Raw genomic sequence first — 15,123 nt, 5'->3', positions numbered from 1 at the left:
CTCATGTCCCTGAGGTCATGACCTGAGACAAAATAAAAAATGGAACACTTAACTGACTAAGACACCCAGGTGCCCCAAAAGCATATTTTTTATTTTCAGAAATGATTAAAACTTACCCCAAACATCATCATGGTGGTGATTTACCATGCTATTATATGTTTAGTTTTCCCTGTGTCTTCAAAAGTGATCTTTCTGAAATTTGAATCTGTTTCATTTCTTCAGAATCTGATCATTTGTCCTTGCTTCTACAATAAAGTCCAAAATATGGCAAATAGTCTTTGTGATTTTGACTCCTGTTAACCTTTTTAGCTTCCTAAAGCTAAAAATTGTATTGTTCCTTCTCCCCCTCACCCTGCCCTTATGGAATACAAACAGAAAAACAAAACCAAAGCAAACTCCTCCGTTCCAGTAATAGTAATGTTTTATAGTTCATTATAAACCTTGTCCTTGCTTGATTATTCTGCCTGGATTGCCTTTCTTGCTTTGTCCAATTGGAAAACTACTGATTGCTTAAGATCATTCAGCTCAGGCATCTCTTCTGGTCTCTTAAGAAGTGGTACTCTTACCTATTTTATTTTATAGCATTTATTGAATTGCTAAAATTATTTGTGTATAAGTGTCTTTCCTGCTAGGCTAAATTTCTCAAGGATAGAGATTGTAAATTAAAATAGAAGTTCCAAAAAAAAATAGAATTTCCATAAGGGCCTGTACTCTTGTTCATTCACTACTGTATCATGTACCTTGTTTGGAATATAATAAGTACTCAGTGTTTGAATGAAATTTTTTAAAAAGATTTTATTTATTTATTAGAGACAGAGAGAGAGGCAGAGACACAGGCAGAGGGAGAAGCAGGCTCCATGCAGGGAGCCCAACGTTGGACTCAATCCCGGGTCTCCAGGATCAGGTCCTGGGCTGAAGGCGGTGCTAAACCGCTGAGCCACCAGGGCTGCCCAGTGTTTGAATGAATCTATTTATATTTATGTCTTTAGTATCTGTTATTTAAAGTAGGCTTTAAATGAACCTCTGTTTATTAAATAAGTTATAAATGAATGAGTGAATATATTATAAAATCTGAAAAATAAGCTTATTTTAGAGGGTCAGACTTAGAAAAGGAGAGCTGATTCTCTGAAATCTTTAGCACATGGCATTGTTAATAACCAAGATAGTAAGAAAATACATGTATTTTCATATAATATCTGATTTCATTTATGGCTTAAGAAAGACTTGGATAATTTTTGTTATGAATTTTTTTGAACGCTTTTATTTATGGAGTGCCTGGGTGGCTCAGTGAATTAAGCTTCTGTCTTCTGCTCAGGTCATGATCTCAGGGTCCAGGGTCAAGCTGTGAATGGAGCAGGGAGCCTGCTTCTCTCTCTCCCCCTCTGCCTGCCACTCCTCCTGCTTGTACTCTTTCTCTCTCTGTCAAATAAGTAAGTAAATAAATAAGGAAAATATTTTTAAAAACTTTATTTGAGAGAGAGAGTGAGGGCAGAGCATGCCCATGAGTGGGGGTGGAGGGGCAGAGGGAGAATGAGAAGCAGACTCCCTTCTGAGCAGGGACCTGGATGTGGGGCTTGATCCCAGGACTGGAGATCATGACCCGAGCTGAAGGCAGATGCTTAACCAACTGAGCTACCCAGGAGTCCCTGTTAAGAATATTAAAATTGGGGACACCTGGGTGGCTCAGCAGTTGAGCATCTGCCTTTGGCTCAGGGCGTGATCCTGGAGTCCCAGGATCGAGTCCCACATTGGGCTCCTTGCATGGAGCCTGCTTCTCCCTCTGCCTATATCTCTGCTTCTCTCTGTGTCTCTCAGGAATAAATAAATAAAATCTTTAAAAAAAAAAAAAGAATATTAAAATTGGTATTTAAATGAAAAAATCTAGAAAGATAGCCAAGTAATTACATTAAAGTTAGGAATTTTGGGGGGATTTGTTTTAGTATTGAGAAATCATTTTTTGCTTCTTTTTTAGGGTGTTTGTGAACCGAAGTTTAGCCATGGAAAAAATAAAGTGTTTTGGTTTTGATATGGATTATACACTTGCTGGTGAGTAGCACTTTTTGATTGCTTAAAAACTGCTTTAGACATAACACAGTGGGTCTACAGGAGGCTATTCAGTAAATGCTTGTTGGTTTAATCATATTTTTAGCTACTAGAAGCTTTTGTCATCAAAGCTCCTTCCATTGATATTTATGAATATATTGAAATTACCAGATATCCTTGAGATTTGTAGAGATATGTAGACAAGTGCTAAATCATTTTAGAGACTGGTAAGAAATAGTATGGTGAAATTATACATTAATTTGTGTATCAAGGCACTTTTGGCTTTTACTCTATTAAACCATTCTTCAGTGATGGAATTTTGTGTCTCTTGTTCTACCCAAGAAAAACTTATGTCAGTTAAAATTTTTAATGTTACTCTTAAGACAACTGGAAAATGTGTTGATTTCCATTGAAATGACTATAAATATACTATGTGAAGACTTCTTAAAAATTAGAGCTACTTGTTTTGTTCATTATCAAATAGACTTTAAACACAGCACTGTGCTGTTTTCCCCTTCCTGTCTCTCAGATATATTTGAAAAAAATCAGTGTATTAGTCAGTAGTTACAAGATCTTTTCAGAACTTATGAAGTTTTTATTAAAAATTTGTGGTCTGGTGAAAATGTCATTTAATTTAAGTAGTAATAGAGATGAAGGACTGAGTTGAGTGCATGCGCATATATGTATGTGCATGCATATGTGTATTGCCATGACATTTGGAAAAGAATCTTTCAGAAATTTTCTCTAAAAAATACTGTCTTTACACAAAAACCTTAAAATGTATAAATTCACTATTCTTCAGAAACCTTTTATAATGGTATTAGAAAACCGAATTCCATCTCAAATTAGATGTCAGTTTGATGTTCATTTTAGACTAATGTAATAATATGTATTATACATAAATGTATTATATATATATTTTAAAGATTCTATTTATTTATTCATGAGAGACACAGAGAGAGGCAAGAGACATAGGCAGAGGGAGAAGCAGGCTCCATGCAGGGAGCCCGATGTGGGACTCAATCCCGGGACTCCAGGATCATGCCCTGAGCTGAAGGCAGACGCTCAACTGCTGAGTCACCCAGGCGTCCCATAAATGTATTATAAATGTATGTAAATATGTCTTATAATAATGTAAAAATGAACATACGCAGTTTTTAGGTAGCTGCCACATAGCTGTGGCTATGCTATGTACCAAACAAGTTATAAAATATACACTAAAAAAAATAAATAAAATATACACTGATTTGGTTTGCATTTCCTTTTCTTTACTCCCTACTCTTTGTTGTTTATTTCATTTTCTATTGCCTTAAGGTTGTTTTTGGAGCACTTTTATTCTCACATGTTTTTCTAATTGGACACAGACATTTGTAGAAGCACTTCTCAGAAAGCAAGTTGAATTAATTACTGTACTTTCTCACCATAGATCTTTCTGTACAAATAGGGGGAAAAATCCTACAATTTCTCTCCTTTCTAGAATTTTACCTCTCCAGGGAAAGGAATAATGAGATAATTCAGCTGGAAGAGATACTATCTAAAGCAGAAATAGTAGTTAATGGGATGAAAAAGTGATGGAATTGTTTCCCTTGGTTATTAAGACAATCTGATTGTAATGAAATCATTCAATTAGTATTTATTGAAAACCTGTAGTGTTCAGGCACATTTTATTACTGAATATTGAGATAATTATGTGTTCCAACACAATAATGAAAAATTGAATTCTCTTAATGAAAAAAAATCACTGAAAAAAGCCCATAAACTTTAAAGATACCATATGATTTCTTCCTTTTATTTGCTTTTTTTGGTAATCTGACTTCATAATACTTTTAGTGAAAACACTAATATACTTATTATATAAATATAATAGTAATTATTAACACTTTAAGTGCTTATTATGTGACAGCTCTGTTCTAATAATAAAGATTATCTCATTTAATACATGGATTATCTCATTCACATCACTTATTTAATATTTACAGAAACCCTGAGGCAGATACTGTTGTCTTTATTTTACAGATGATGCTAGGATATTAAGGACTTTGTCCAAGGGTGTTTAGCTATGATATAGCTGAACCGAGATTCAAACCTGAGTATACATTTACATGTGTGTATGAGTTTACACATAAGTATATATGTATATGATAAGTTTAAATTATCATTTTGAACCAATGACAATTTATAGTGGGATGTAATTTCAAAGTACTAGGCTCCCTTCCTTAAACAAACAAACCAAGACTTAAGCACTCAAAAGGTTAAAGCCCTTTAAAGTAGTCCCCCTTAAGAGACTACATTATTTCAAAAACTGTGTTGGATGAAAAACATTGTTAGTCGTCTTCTGGTACTTACCTTCACTTCATAAATCACATAGGAAAACAAGTTTATTGGCTCATACTCTCACCTGTTTTCCAGAATGGTGTTCATTGAGTTTATCTGAAAATTACTTTTGTTATTTAAAAAACAAACAAACCACACCCTTGAAATGCTAAGGACTTTTCATCAGAAAAACATGCCATGAAGTGTAGAAACAAGATTAAAAGAAGTGTTTTTTGAAAGCTTTGAGTATTTGGAATAAACATCCCTGGAAAAAGTATAATTGCCTCACAAAATAAGTTCTTGGAAAGGGTCTGTATTCTTTCTGAAGCCTCATCTGACATTGTCTTCTCTGCAGTCCTGACACCTTGGTACATCATTTCCTAAGAGCAATTTATATATCATTCGCAGCTATTGTTTGCTTGCCTCGTCTCCCCATTGGCCTGTGAGTTCTTCAAGGGCAAGGGCTTGCTTTTTCATGTTTATATCCTATGTGTTGCCTAAAACCTGGTGCTCAATAACTATATATTGAATGAATAGTTTTTTTTTTTTTTTTTAATTTATGATAGTCATACAGAGAGAGAGAGAGGCAGAGCGTCAAACCGCTGCGCCACCCAGGGATCCCTGAATAGTTTTTAATATATCAGTTTAAGAATCAGTCACTGGGGCAACCCCGGTGGTGCAGTGGTTTAGCGCCACCTGCAGCCCAGGGCGTGATCCTGGAGACCCGGGATCTAGTCCCATGTCGGGCTCCCTGCATGGAGCCTGCTTCTCCCTCTGCCTGTGTCTCTGCCTCTCTGTCTCTCTCTCTCTCTCTCTCTCTCTCTCTGTCTCTCTGTCTCTCATGAATAAATAAATAAAATCTTTAAAAAAAAAAGAAACAGTCACTGTACTTTATTAAGATAAAAACCTAAATTAATTAATTAAAAACTGTAAGAAAAGTAAAGACTTAAGTGTGAGACCTGAAACCATAAAAATCCTAGAAGAGAGCAGAGGCAGTAGTTTCTCTGACATTGGCTATAGTAACTTTTTTCTAGATAGGTCCCCTGAGGCAAGGAAAACAAAAGCAAAAATAAACTGTGGAGACTACATTAAAATAAAAGGTTTATGCCCAGCAAAGAAAACAATCAACAGAACTAAAAAACAACCTACTGAATGGGAGAAGGTATTTGCAAATGACATCCAATGAAGGGTTATCGTTTATATATCCAAAAAACTTACAAAGCTCAGCATCTAAAAAACAATCCAATTAAAAATGGTGAGAAGAGGGATCCCTGGGTGGCGCAGCGGTTTGGCGCCTGCCTTTGGCCCAGGGCGCGATCCTGGAGACCCGGGATCGAATCCCATGTCGGGCTCCCGGTGCATGGAGCCTGTTTCTCCCTCTGCCTGTGTCTCTGCCTCTCTCTCTCATTCTATGTGACTATCATAAGTAAATAAAAATTTAAAAAAAAAATAAAGCAATGTAGTCAAACTTATAAAAAAAAAATGGTGAGAAGACATGAACAGCCATTTCTTCTCCAAAGAAGACAAACAGATGACCAGCACAGACATGAAAAGATATTCAACATCCCTCTCATCAGGGAAATGCAAATCAAAACTACAATGAGATATCACCTCATACTTTGTCAGAATGGCTAAAGTCAAAAACACAGAAACAACAGGTGTTGGCAAGGATGTGGAGAAAAAGGATCCCTCGTGCACTGTTGGTGGCATTGCAAACTGGTGCAACCAGTTTGGAAAGCAGAGTAGAGCTTCCTCAAAAAGTTAAAAATAGACCCTCCCTACGATCCAGGAATTGCACTACTGAGTATATACCCAAAGAATACAAAAACACTAACTCAAAGGGATATACCCGCACCTATGTTTTTAGCAGCAATATTTACAGTAGCCAAATTAGGGAAGCAGCTCAAGTGTCCATTGATTGATGACTAGATAAAGAAGATGTCGTGTGTGTATTTATAATGGAATATTATTTAGCCATAAAAAGAATGAAGTTTTGCCATTTACAATGAAAGGATAGAGCTAGAGAGTATAATGCTAAGTGAAATAAGTCAGAGAAAGATACCATATGATTTCATTCATATGTGGAATTTAAAAAAAAGAAACAAGAAATAGACTCTTAATTATAGAGAACAAACTGATGGTTACCAGAGGGAGGTATAGGTAGGTGTGAAGGAATGGGTAAAATAGCGGTGGGGTTTAAGGATTGTACTTGTGATGAGCATTAGACAAGAACTTAAAAATTAATCAAAAACTATAAAAAAAATCACTGTATATGAGTTTACCCAGTATAAAATATGTACTATTCAAGTGAAATACTTTTAAATATGAACTTATTTTTTGTATTTTAACAAATTTTATTGTGGAATAAGTTAGGTACAATAAAACATGCATTCTAAGTACATAGGTTTAGTTTGACAAAGTGTATACACATGTGTAACTACCACCACAATTAAGATAAAGAATATTTCCATCACTCCAGAAGTTCCCTCATTGCCTCTTTGAAGTCAGTTCTCCCTCTTACCCTACTCTGCCTCAGGGCTTTTTGTTACTATGGATTAATTTTGCTCTTTTCAGAATTTCATATAAATGGAATCATACAATTTGTACTTTTGTATCTGGCCTCTTTTGCTCAGCATATTTTTGTGATTCATTGATCTTGTGTCTGTCAGTAAATTGTGCAATTTTTTTTAAGATTTTATTTATTTATTCATGAGAGAGACACACACACACAGAGAGAGAGAGGGGCAGAGACACAGGCAGAGCGAGAAGCAGGCTCCATGCAGGGAGCCCGATGTGGGACTCGATCCCAGGACCCTAGGATCATGCCCTGGGCCGAAGGCAGGCGCTAAACCGCTGAGCCACCCAGGGATCCCCCTAACATTTTTAGACTATAAAAAGTTTGAAATAATTTTAGATTTATGGAAGAACTGTAAAAATAATAGTTGGCCTCTATTTTCTTCTAATGGTGACCTCTTACCTGATTATAGTTGGTCATAGTATGATTATAAGAACTAAGAAATTAATGTTAGTATAGTACTACTAACTGAACTATAGACATTACCCAATTTTTACAAGTTTTCCCACTAATGTTCTTTATTTCAATCTAGGATCCCATGCTGTACTTAGTTGTTACATTTCCTTAGTGTCTTCTGTTACAGTACTGTCTTTCTTTGCTTTGACAGTTTTGAAGAGTACTGGTTAGGTATTTTTGTAGAATCTTCCACGGTTTAGGTTTGTCTCATGTATTTTCCACATGATTGAAGTATTATGCATATTTGTGAAGAACACTACAGAAATGGTGTACTCTTCTCAGAGAATCATACCAGGGGTACATAATGTTGGTAAGTCTTATTACTAGTGATGTTAACCAGTCAACATTATAAACAGTTAACCATGTTTTTCTTTAAAATTTACTTTTTTTGGAGGGGGGAGCCAAGTAGTTGTCCATTTTATGGGTACAGTTTTTTCCCCCACTACCTGAGAGTAGAGAGTTCCTACAAGGGTATTTGTAAGCTGAAATGTCAAAAAGTGAATAGTTACATTAATTTATATGGAAAATTTTTGAGGACTTCCCCAGACCTCCAAGATAACCTTTCTTAGGCTTTTCTGATACCTTAAAATACATCTTGCTAATGGATACACAGAATAAGTTGAAGTAAAGCGCAATTGGTTACAGACATAATTCAAAGTTATGGTGGCTTGATGCTGAGATGTTGAGTCTAAGTCCCAGGGAAGTGTGGCAGAGCCATTCTTGTTGCTTGTGGTGCCCAGCAGCTTTATAAGGCTGGTTGCAAAACAAATGCTGAATGCCATTTTTGCCTTTCACCTTTTTTCATAAAAGCAAAAATCTTTACATTTATTTTCAGTTGGCAAAAATGAGTTCTAATTTAAGTCTTTTGTCAAAGTTAAGTGGCATAACTTGAACTTTCAAAAAGTGAGGGATACCTGTATGTCATAATTTGTTTATCCATTTATCTGTTGATTGATGTTTCAGTTGTTTCCATTTGGGGCTATTATGAATAAAACTGCCATGAACATTAATGTACTACGAGTCTTTTTGTGGATATATATTTTAATTTTTCTTGGGTAAATACCAAGAAGACAGATTATATAATTATCTTGTAGGAAATAGACAAATGGTTTTTCAAAGTAGTGATATCATTTTAAAGTCCCACGAGCAAACATGAAAATTCTGCTTGATCCAATCCTCACCTATTCTTGATATTGTCAGTCCTTTGAATTTTAGCCATTTTAGTAAATATGTATTTTATCATAATATCACAATATCATTGTGATTTTACTTTGTATTTCCGTCATAACTAGTGATGTTGAAATTCTTCATGTGCTAATTGGCTAATTATATTTCTTTTGTGGAGCGCCTATTCAAATGCCCATGTTTTAATTGGGTTGTCTTTTTATTTTTGAGTTGTAGAAGTTCTTTATGTATTTTGAGTACTAGTCCTTTGTCAGATATATGTCTTCTCAATACATTGACCAATATGTGTTGGTTTGTCTGTTGACGTTCTGTTTCATTGATTGAAGTAAATATCACATGGTCTGGATGATTATTGCAGGTTTATTGTTAGTCTTTAAGTCAGGTAGTGTAAGTCCTCTAACTTTAAGTCTTTCCTGTAATTGTTTTAATATTCTATGTCCTTTAAATTTCTGTGTAAATTTTAAAATCAGCTTATCAAATTTTCAAAAATGCTTGCTGGGATTTTTACTAGAATTGCCTTGATTTCTAGATCAATTTGTAAAGAATTGACATCTTAACTACATTGAGTCCTCCAGTCCGTGAACATGATATGTTGGGCCATTTACTTAGTCTTTAGTATTTCTTAGCAGTGTTTTGTCATTTTTGGTGTAAAGATCTTACATTATGCTGTTTGAAATTTCATTTCCTATTATTTTATTGCTAGCATTTAGAAATAACAGCTCATTTTTGTTTACTATTCTTGAGTACTGTGATTTTCTAAATTCTTTCCAATCTGCATATCCTTTTTTCCCAATCTATATATCTTATATCTTGTTAAAAACTTTTTTTTTTTTTTTTTTTTTTTTGCCTTACTGTACTGTGTTGAATAGAGAGGTGTTGAGAATGGACCTCTTTGCTGTGTTCTTGATCTTAGGGAGAGAATGTTCAGTTTTTCACTATTAAGTATATTGTTAGTTAAAAGTTTTTTAATAAATGCTTTTTATCAGGTTGGAAAGTTCCCTTTTATTCTTAGTTTTCTTTTTAACATGAATGGAGGCTAAATTTCATCAGTTTTTCTGCCTCTATTGAGATGATCCATATGGATCATCTTTTCTTAGTTTGTTAAAAGGATGAATTACATTGATTTCTGAATGTTAAACCAACGTTGCATCCCTGGAGTAAATCCCACTTGGTTATATAGAATTCTTTTTATATATTGGCAAATCAAGTTTGCCAATATTTTGTTGAGGACTTTTGCATTAGGTTCATTGAGGAGTATTGGTTTGTAATTGTCTTGTAAGGTCTGTTGAATTTTGGTTTTAGAGTAATGCTGACCTCATATAATGAGTCGAGAGCTGTTCCCCTTTCCTATTTTCTGAAAGTTTGGATAGAATTGGTGTTATTTTTTTCCTTAAGCATTTGGTAGAATTAACTAGTGACTCTATACGGGCCAGGAGTTATTTTTGTGGAAAGGGTTTAAATTATGCATTCAGCTTTTAAATTTAGGGCTAGTGAGAGTTTCTATTTCTTTGTATATCATTTTAAATAATTGGTGTCAATTTCACTGGGTTTTAAATTTATTGGCATGCTGTTCATAATATTTTTATTATTCTTTTGATGTCTGTAGGATCTGTAGTAGTGTTCTCTTTCATTCCTGAAATTGGTAATTTGTGTCTTTTTTTTTTTCATTTCATCAGTCTAGCGAGAGTTTTATCAGTTTTGTTGATTTTCTTCTCCCTACTAAGAGCCAGCTTTTGGTTTCAGCGCATGAGAATATTAGGGAGATGTAAATTTAATAGTGATTTTAAAGTAATTATTTATAAGTGTGAAGTTATAATCTGCTTTTATGATAATTGCTGACTGTATTAAAAGTAATTTCTTATATAAAATTAATATAATAAAGTACTATCCAAATATTCCAGGCACCATTATATAGGCTGTGGCAATAGCCACTTTTATTTTTGATTATAATTCAGTTTGTTTTCTGTTTTCCTTCTGTGTCCTGACTCTAGCATCCTTTACATTATGTTGTTGACGTACTTTCTTCCAGTGTTTATGGAAAATGCTAATTTTCTGTGCAGAATGAAATATGGCATTGTGTACTTTCATCCCCCCCCCCCTGTATATTTTGACTCCAGAATTTGGAGGATACAGAGAAAAATTGGTTTCTTAATTTTTTTCAGAATCAGCTTGTTATATATTAAGTGCTTAATAAGTATTAGTTGTTTAAATAGCTGTCTTCTTTGTATACTACTATTTTCAATGTAGAGAATGTAGAGACATTAAATTAGCTTTTTTTTTTAACTTGGGAGGAAGGAATGACCCAATAAATGTTTAATTTTATTAAAATTGAAATTATTAGAAGTGCTATAAAACTATTAGCATAATCTGTGAATTGGCTATTCTGGCAAATAATATTTTGAGTGATATGGAGTTACCATTTACAGCATAGATGGATTACTAGTTTTCATAGAATGTAGTAAAATTGATAATGAGACTAGGATTGATGCTCCAAAGTGTGTGGATAGAACATCACATCTCAAATGGCAGTCATATTTTAGAGTTGTACATTTGTTGAGAGAAGATAGTTATTGGCTCAGGTCCTACCTTATCACAGTATAAATTTTGCCTAAATTTGTTCTGATAAGACAGCTATGTAGGTAAAGTTGTTTTCCTTGTTTTCAAATGTGGGAAATGTCTATAACTTATGTTTCTTGGAAAGTATGGGGGATAGGATTTAATTTTGGAGATTTAAGCTGTTTTCATGAGGATACAGCTCTGGCTTTGGCTTTCTAGAAGTCTACAAGTCTGTAGTGGGAAGGGTGTCATGGTTTTGTTTGGTGTTGATCATTCACCTTTCTTTGTAGTTCATATTGATAAGAACATTTGTTTCAAATGATCTGATATTTTAAAAATGCTGTTCTTGGGGCATCTGGGTGGCTCAGTTGGTTAAACATCTGCCTTCAGATCTGGTCATGATCTCAAGCTCCTGGTATCATGCCCCACATCAGGCTCCCCGCTCAGCAGGGAGTCTGCTTCTCCCCCTGCCCCTGTCCCACTCATGCTCTCTCTTTCTCTTTCTCTCAAATAAAATAAATAAAATCTTTAAAAATATATAAAAAATTAAGATGCTCTTATTCATGCCAAGTGATGAGGTTGATAGACTTAGTGGTGAATAATTTAAAACTTTGACACTAATAAGGAAGAGGAAGGCAAGAATACATATATGAACTCTTAAGAATATTAAGCTGAATTTATAAAATTTTAAACTTGTAATTTTCCTAAAATAAGCTATACAGATCTTTTGTAGAATGAAGTTAAGTGGAGGGATTATTGGGGTTTTCTGTTTGCTTGTTAAAAGAGAAATTATTGACATGACTTGTATTACTTTTAAATAATTTATGATTTTGCTTATAGTTTGGTACATTCATTCCACTGAATGAAGTGTGTCACAATGTTCAGTAGGATAATCCATTCTGATGGGAACCTCATTATCTTCATCTCTTCTGAATGCCAGCCTTGTACTTCTAAGTTTTTCAGAGAAGATCCTCTTTATCATCAGTTATTCCTATAATTGAAGCAAGCTATGTATTTTTGTTTTTGTTTATTTGCAAGATTTCTATGTAAGATTGATGTTTTTATATAAAATTTTTAAAATTCCAAAATAAAGGGGATCCCTGGGTGGCTCAGTGGTTTAGCACCTGCCTTTGGCCCAGGGCACGATCCTGGAGTCCTGGGATCGAGTCCCACGTCAGGCTCCCGACGTGGAGCCTGCTTCTCCCTCTGCGTATGTCTCTCTCTCTCTCTCTCTCTCTCTCTCTGCCTGCCATAAATAAATAAATAAATAAATAAATAAATAAATAAATAAATAAATAAATAAATAAATAAATCTATCTATCTATCTATCTATCTATCTATCTATCTATCTATCTATCTTAAAAAAAAATCCAAAATAAAGAACTTAACTGATTTTTCTTGATTATCTTGGACCTAAATCAATTTTAATCCTGAAATCTGCCTATAAAGTTAATGTCCGTTTTGGTATTTAGCTCCTTATCTCTTGTAATACTGTAGATTAACATTTTATTTCTCTAAGGGAGAATGTACATTAATTATGCTTTGACCAGTTTGTCAAGTACAGGTGAGATACATACATTAAAGTCAGTGTTTAGATTCTAGGTAATACTGAGTCACTGACCAGCAATGGACTGTTTTGTGTAAATGTTTTTTACATTAAAAAAACATGCACATGATTGTATATCAGAGAGTGGTCCTTTGCATTTTTGTCTTCCTGTACAGATATGTTTCTCTTTTCCCTACTCTTGAGGCTTCTTTTTCCTTAATTAGATGTGTTAAGTGCTCTGGTTTTCTATTTTATTTTTTTTTATAAGACTTTATTTATTCAACACACACACACACACACAGGCAGAGACACAGGCAGAGGGAGAAGCAGGTTCCATGCAGGGAGCCCGACGCGGAACTCGATCCCAGGTCTCCATGATCTCACCCTGGACTGAAGGCAGTGCTAAACCACTGAGCCACCAGGGCTGCCCTGGTTTTCTATTTTATTAAGCTATCCTAATGTAGGTGCTTTTTGGACAATAGGTTTTGAGTTTGTGGGTCATTATATGAGAGCAATCTTTAGCCTTTTTCTTTTACATGGGATGGACAGATGGATCAGACTGATAAGTGCATTTCCCAGGACAAATCAAGCCAAAAAACCTCTTGAAAATCCACTTAAGATTAGGTCTTTGGACTTATGAAAGAGCAAGAAAGTTGTTTTTAATCCAGCTACTTCCTCTGTGTGGAATGGAGGGAGTAATCTGTCCTATTTGTGAATTTTATCTTTGGTTTTATTTGTAGAGAGTACTGCTAAAAATGTTATATTGTTTATTTTTTTGTTATTAACAGTGAGCAGTGGTGTGAAAATAGAAAATGGGGAATTGACATTTTCTAGATTATTTAGTGCTTGTTCATCTTTCAAGTGGCAAAAAGGCATAAACAGACTTATGGTTTCCATTACTGAGTATTCTATTATTTAGTTTTATAATATTAATATCCAGAAATTTATTGCTGTGGTTTTGAATGAGAAATTATTTTTTGATTCAGTGAGTGGTATAAAGTATATCACCGCCTCATGATGGTAGTTCTCTATCTGCCAGATTGCTAATCTGCAAAATGTGGTTTCTTTAATAAGCAAATGTTAGCCAGTAGCTATTAAGTGAGAGTAATCTGGATGTAAAAAGTGATTTAAGAGGAAAAAGTCAGAATAATCTATTTCTATTTTGAAGGTTAAGTCCCATACAATCTGAATTTAGGCCCAGTCTTATTTTTATCTTTATTTTTTTTTGTTTATTTATTTATTTATTTATGATAGTCACAGAGAGAGAGAGAGAGAGAGAGAGAGAGGCAGAGACACAGGCAGAGGGAGAAGCAGGCTCCATGCACCGGGAGCCTGATGTGGGATTCGATCCCGGGTCTCCAGGATCGCGCCCTGGGCCAAAGGCAGGCGCCAAACCGCTGCGCCACCCAGGGATCCCTTATTTTTATCTTTAATTTATTGGCTATGAGGTTGTAGAAAAAGCAGAACCCTCAGAGTGATTGACTTTGGTTTGGATCCAGCTCTACCTTGTACTGGCTCTTGGCTACCAGCATGTTCCTTAGCCTCTCCGAGTCTCTTCATTTAATCCAAAAAGAGGGTGTGTGTGTGTGTGTGTGTGTGTGTGTGTGTGTAGGGGTGGGGGTGGGAATAAATTATTGGTATAAGGTTTAAATGAAATAATGTATATAAAATATGAATGCAATGAAAATAGTTCTCTTGCTCTGACTGGTGATGCCAAGTATCGATATACTGGATTCTATAGTTATAAGGGAAAAAAAGCCTAAGGAATAAGGAGAAAAATATCAACCTTAAACTCATTTGTGTTCCTATATATTGTGAAAAAACCTGGAATGCTGGACAGATGAGTGGAATCTTTTCTCCCTCTTTTGTTTTTGAATTTTTTTTAAAGTATTGCAGATGATTATGAGCTTAATAGGAAGTTGAAGTTATTTTCTGAATAGATTTTAATATCAGGGTATTTGGTATCAGATTATGTTTCCATAGAAATTATGTACTGTTTTTAGTAAAGGGTTCTTAGCAGGATCATGGTGAAGGAATGGATTTTTGAGAAAGTCCATATTTAAATGTATGACAAAGGTTTCACTGATAGGCGTCTAATAAGTGCAAGGGGAACTATTTTTTGAAATGAACTCTGAAGTGAAAAGTAGTTGATCTTTGTGGTTGTGTGAAAGACTTAAAACATGTATTTAACATCAAAATTATATATGTATAATTGTTCAATTTTAGGAAGTCTTTATGCCAAGGGAGAGTAGGGTGGGGAGAGGGTTTGTTAATACTTAAGTAGTGACTCTTGGTTTAGGATTGTGAAAATGTATTATTTCTAAATTGTTTCATTTATTGTTTTGCTTTGTAAGTAAACTCCACACCCAATGTAGGGCTTGAAATTACAACCCTGAGATCCGTAGTCACATGCTTTGCTCCCTGAGCCAGCCAGGTGCCACTCTAAATT

General features: G+C 34.7%; 1 protein-coding gene across 6 annotated transcripts in view; it reads left to right on the top strand.

The window, feature by feature from the left end:
* NT5C2 (5'-nucleotidase, cytosolic II) overlaps positions 1 to 15,123 on the top strand; it is an 88,351-nt gene that overhangs the window by 39,152 nt on the left and 34,076 nt on the right. For all 6 annotated transcript variants that reach the window (XM_055346073.1, XM_055346069.1, XM_055346072.1 and 3 more), the window contains one exon: positions 1,973 to 2,046. In XM_055346073.1, the coding sequence (XP_055202048.1) occupies positions 1,973 to 2,046 (74 nt within the window). The remainder of the gene's footprint in view (positions 1 to 1,972; positions 2,047 to 15,123) is intronic.

Source organism: Nyctereutes procyonoides, unplaced genomic scaffold (assembly GCF_905146905.1).
Source record: "Nyctereutes procyonoides isolate TBG_1078 unplaced genomic scaffold, NYPRO_anot_genome, whole genome shotgun sequence".
Taxonomy (NCBI): Eukaryota; Metazoa; Chordata; class Mammalia; order Carnivora; family Canidae; genus Nyctereutes; species Nyctereutes procyonoides.
This window is presented reverse-complemented; position numbering and strand designations above follow the sequence as displayed.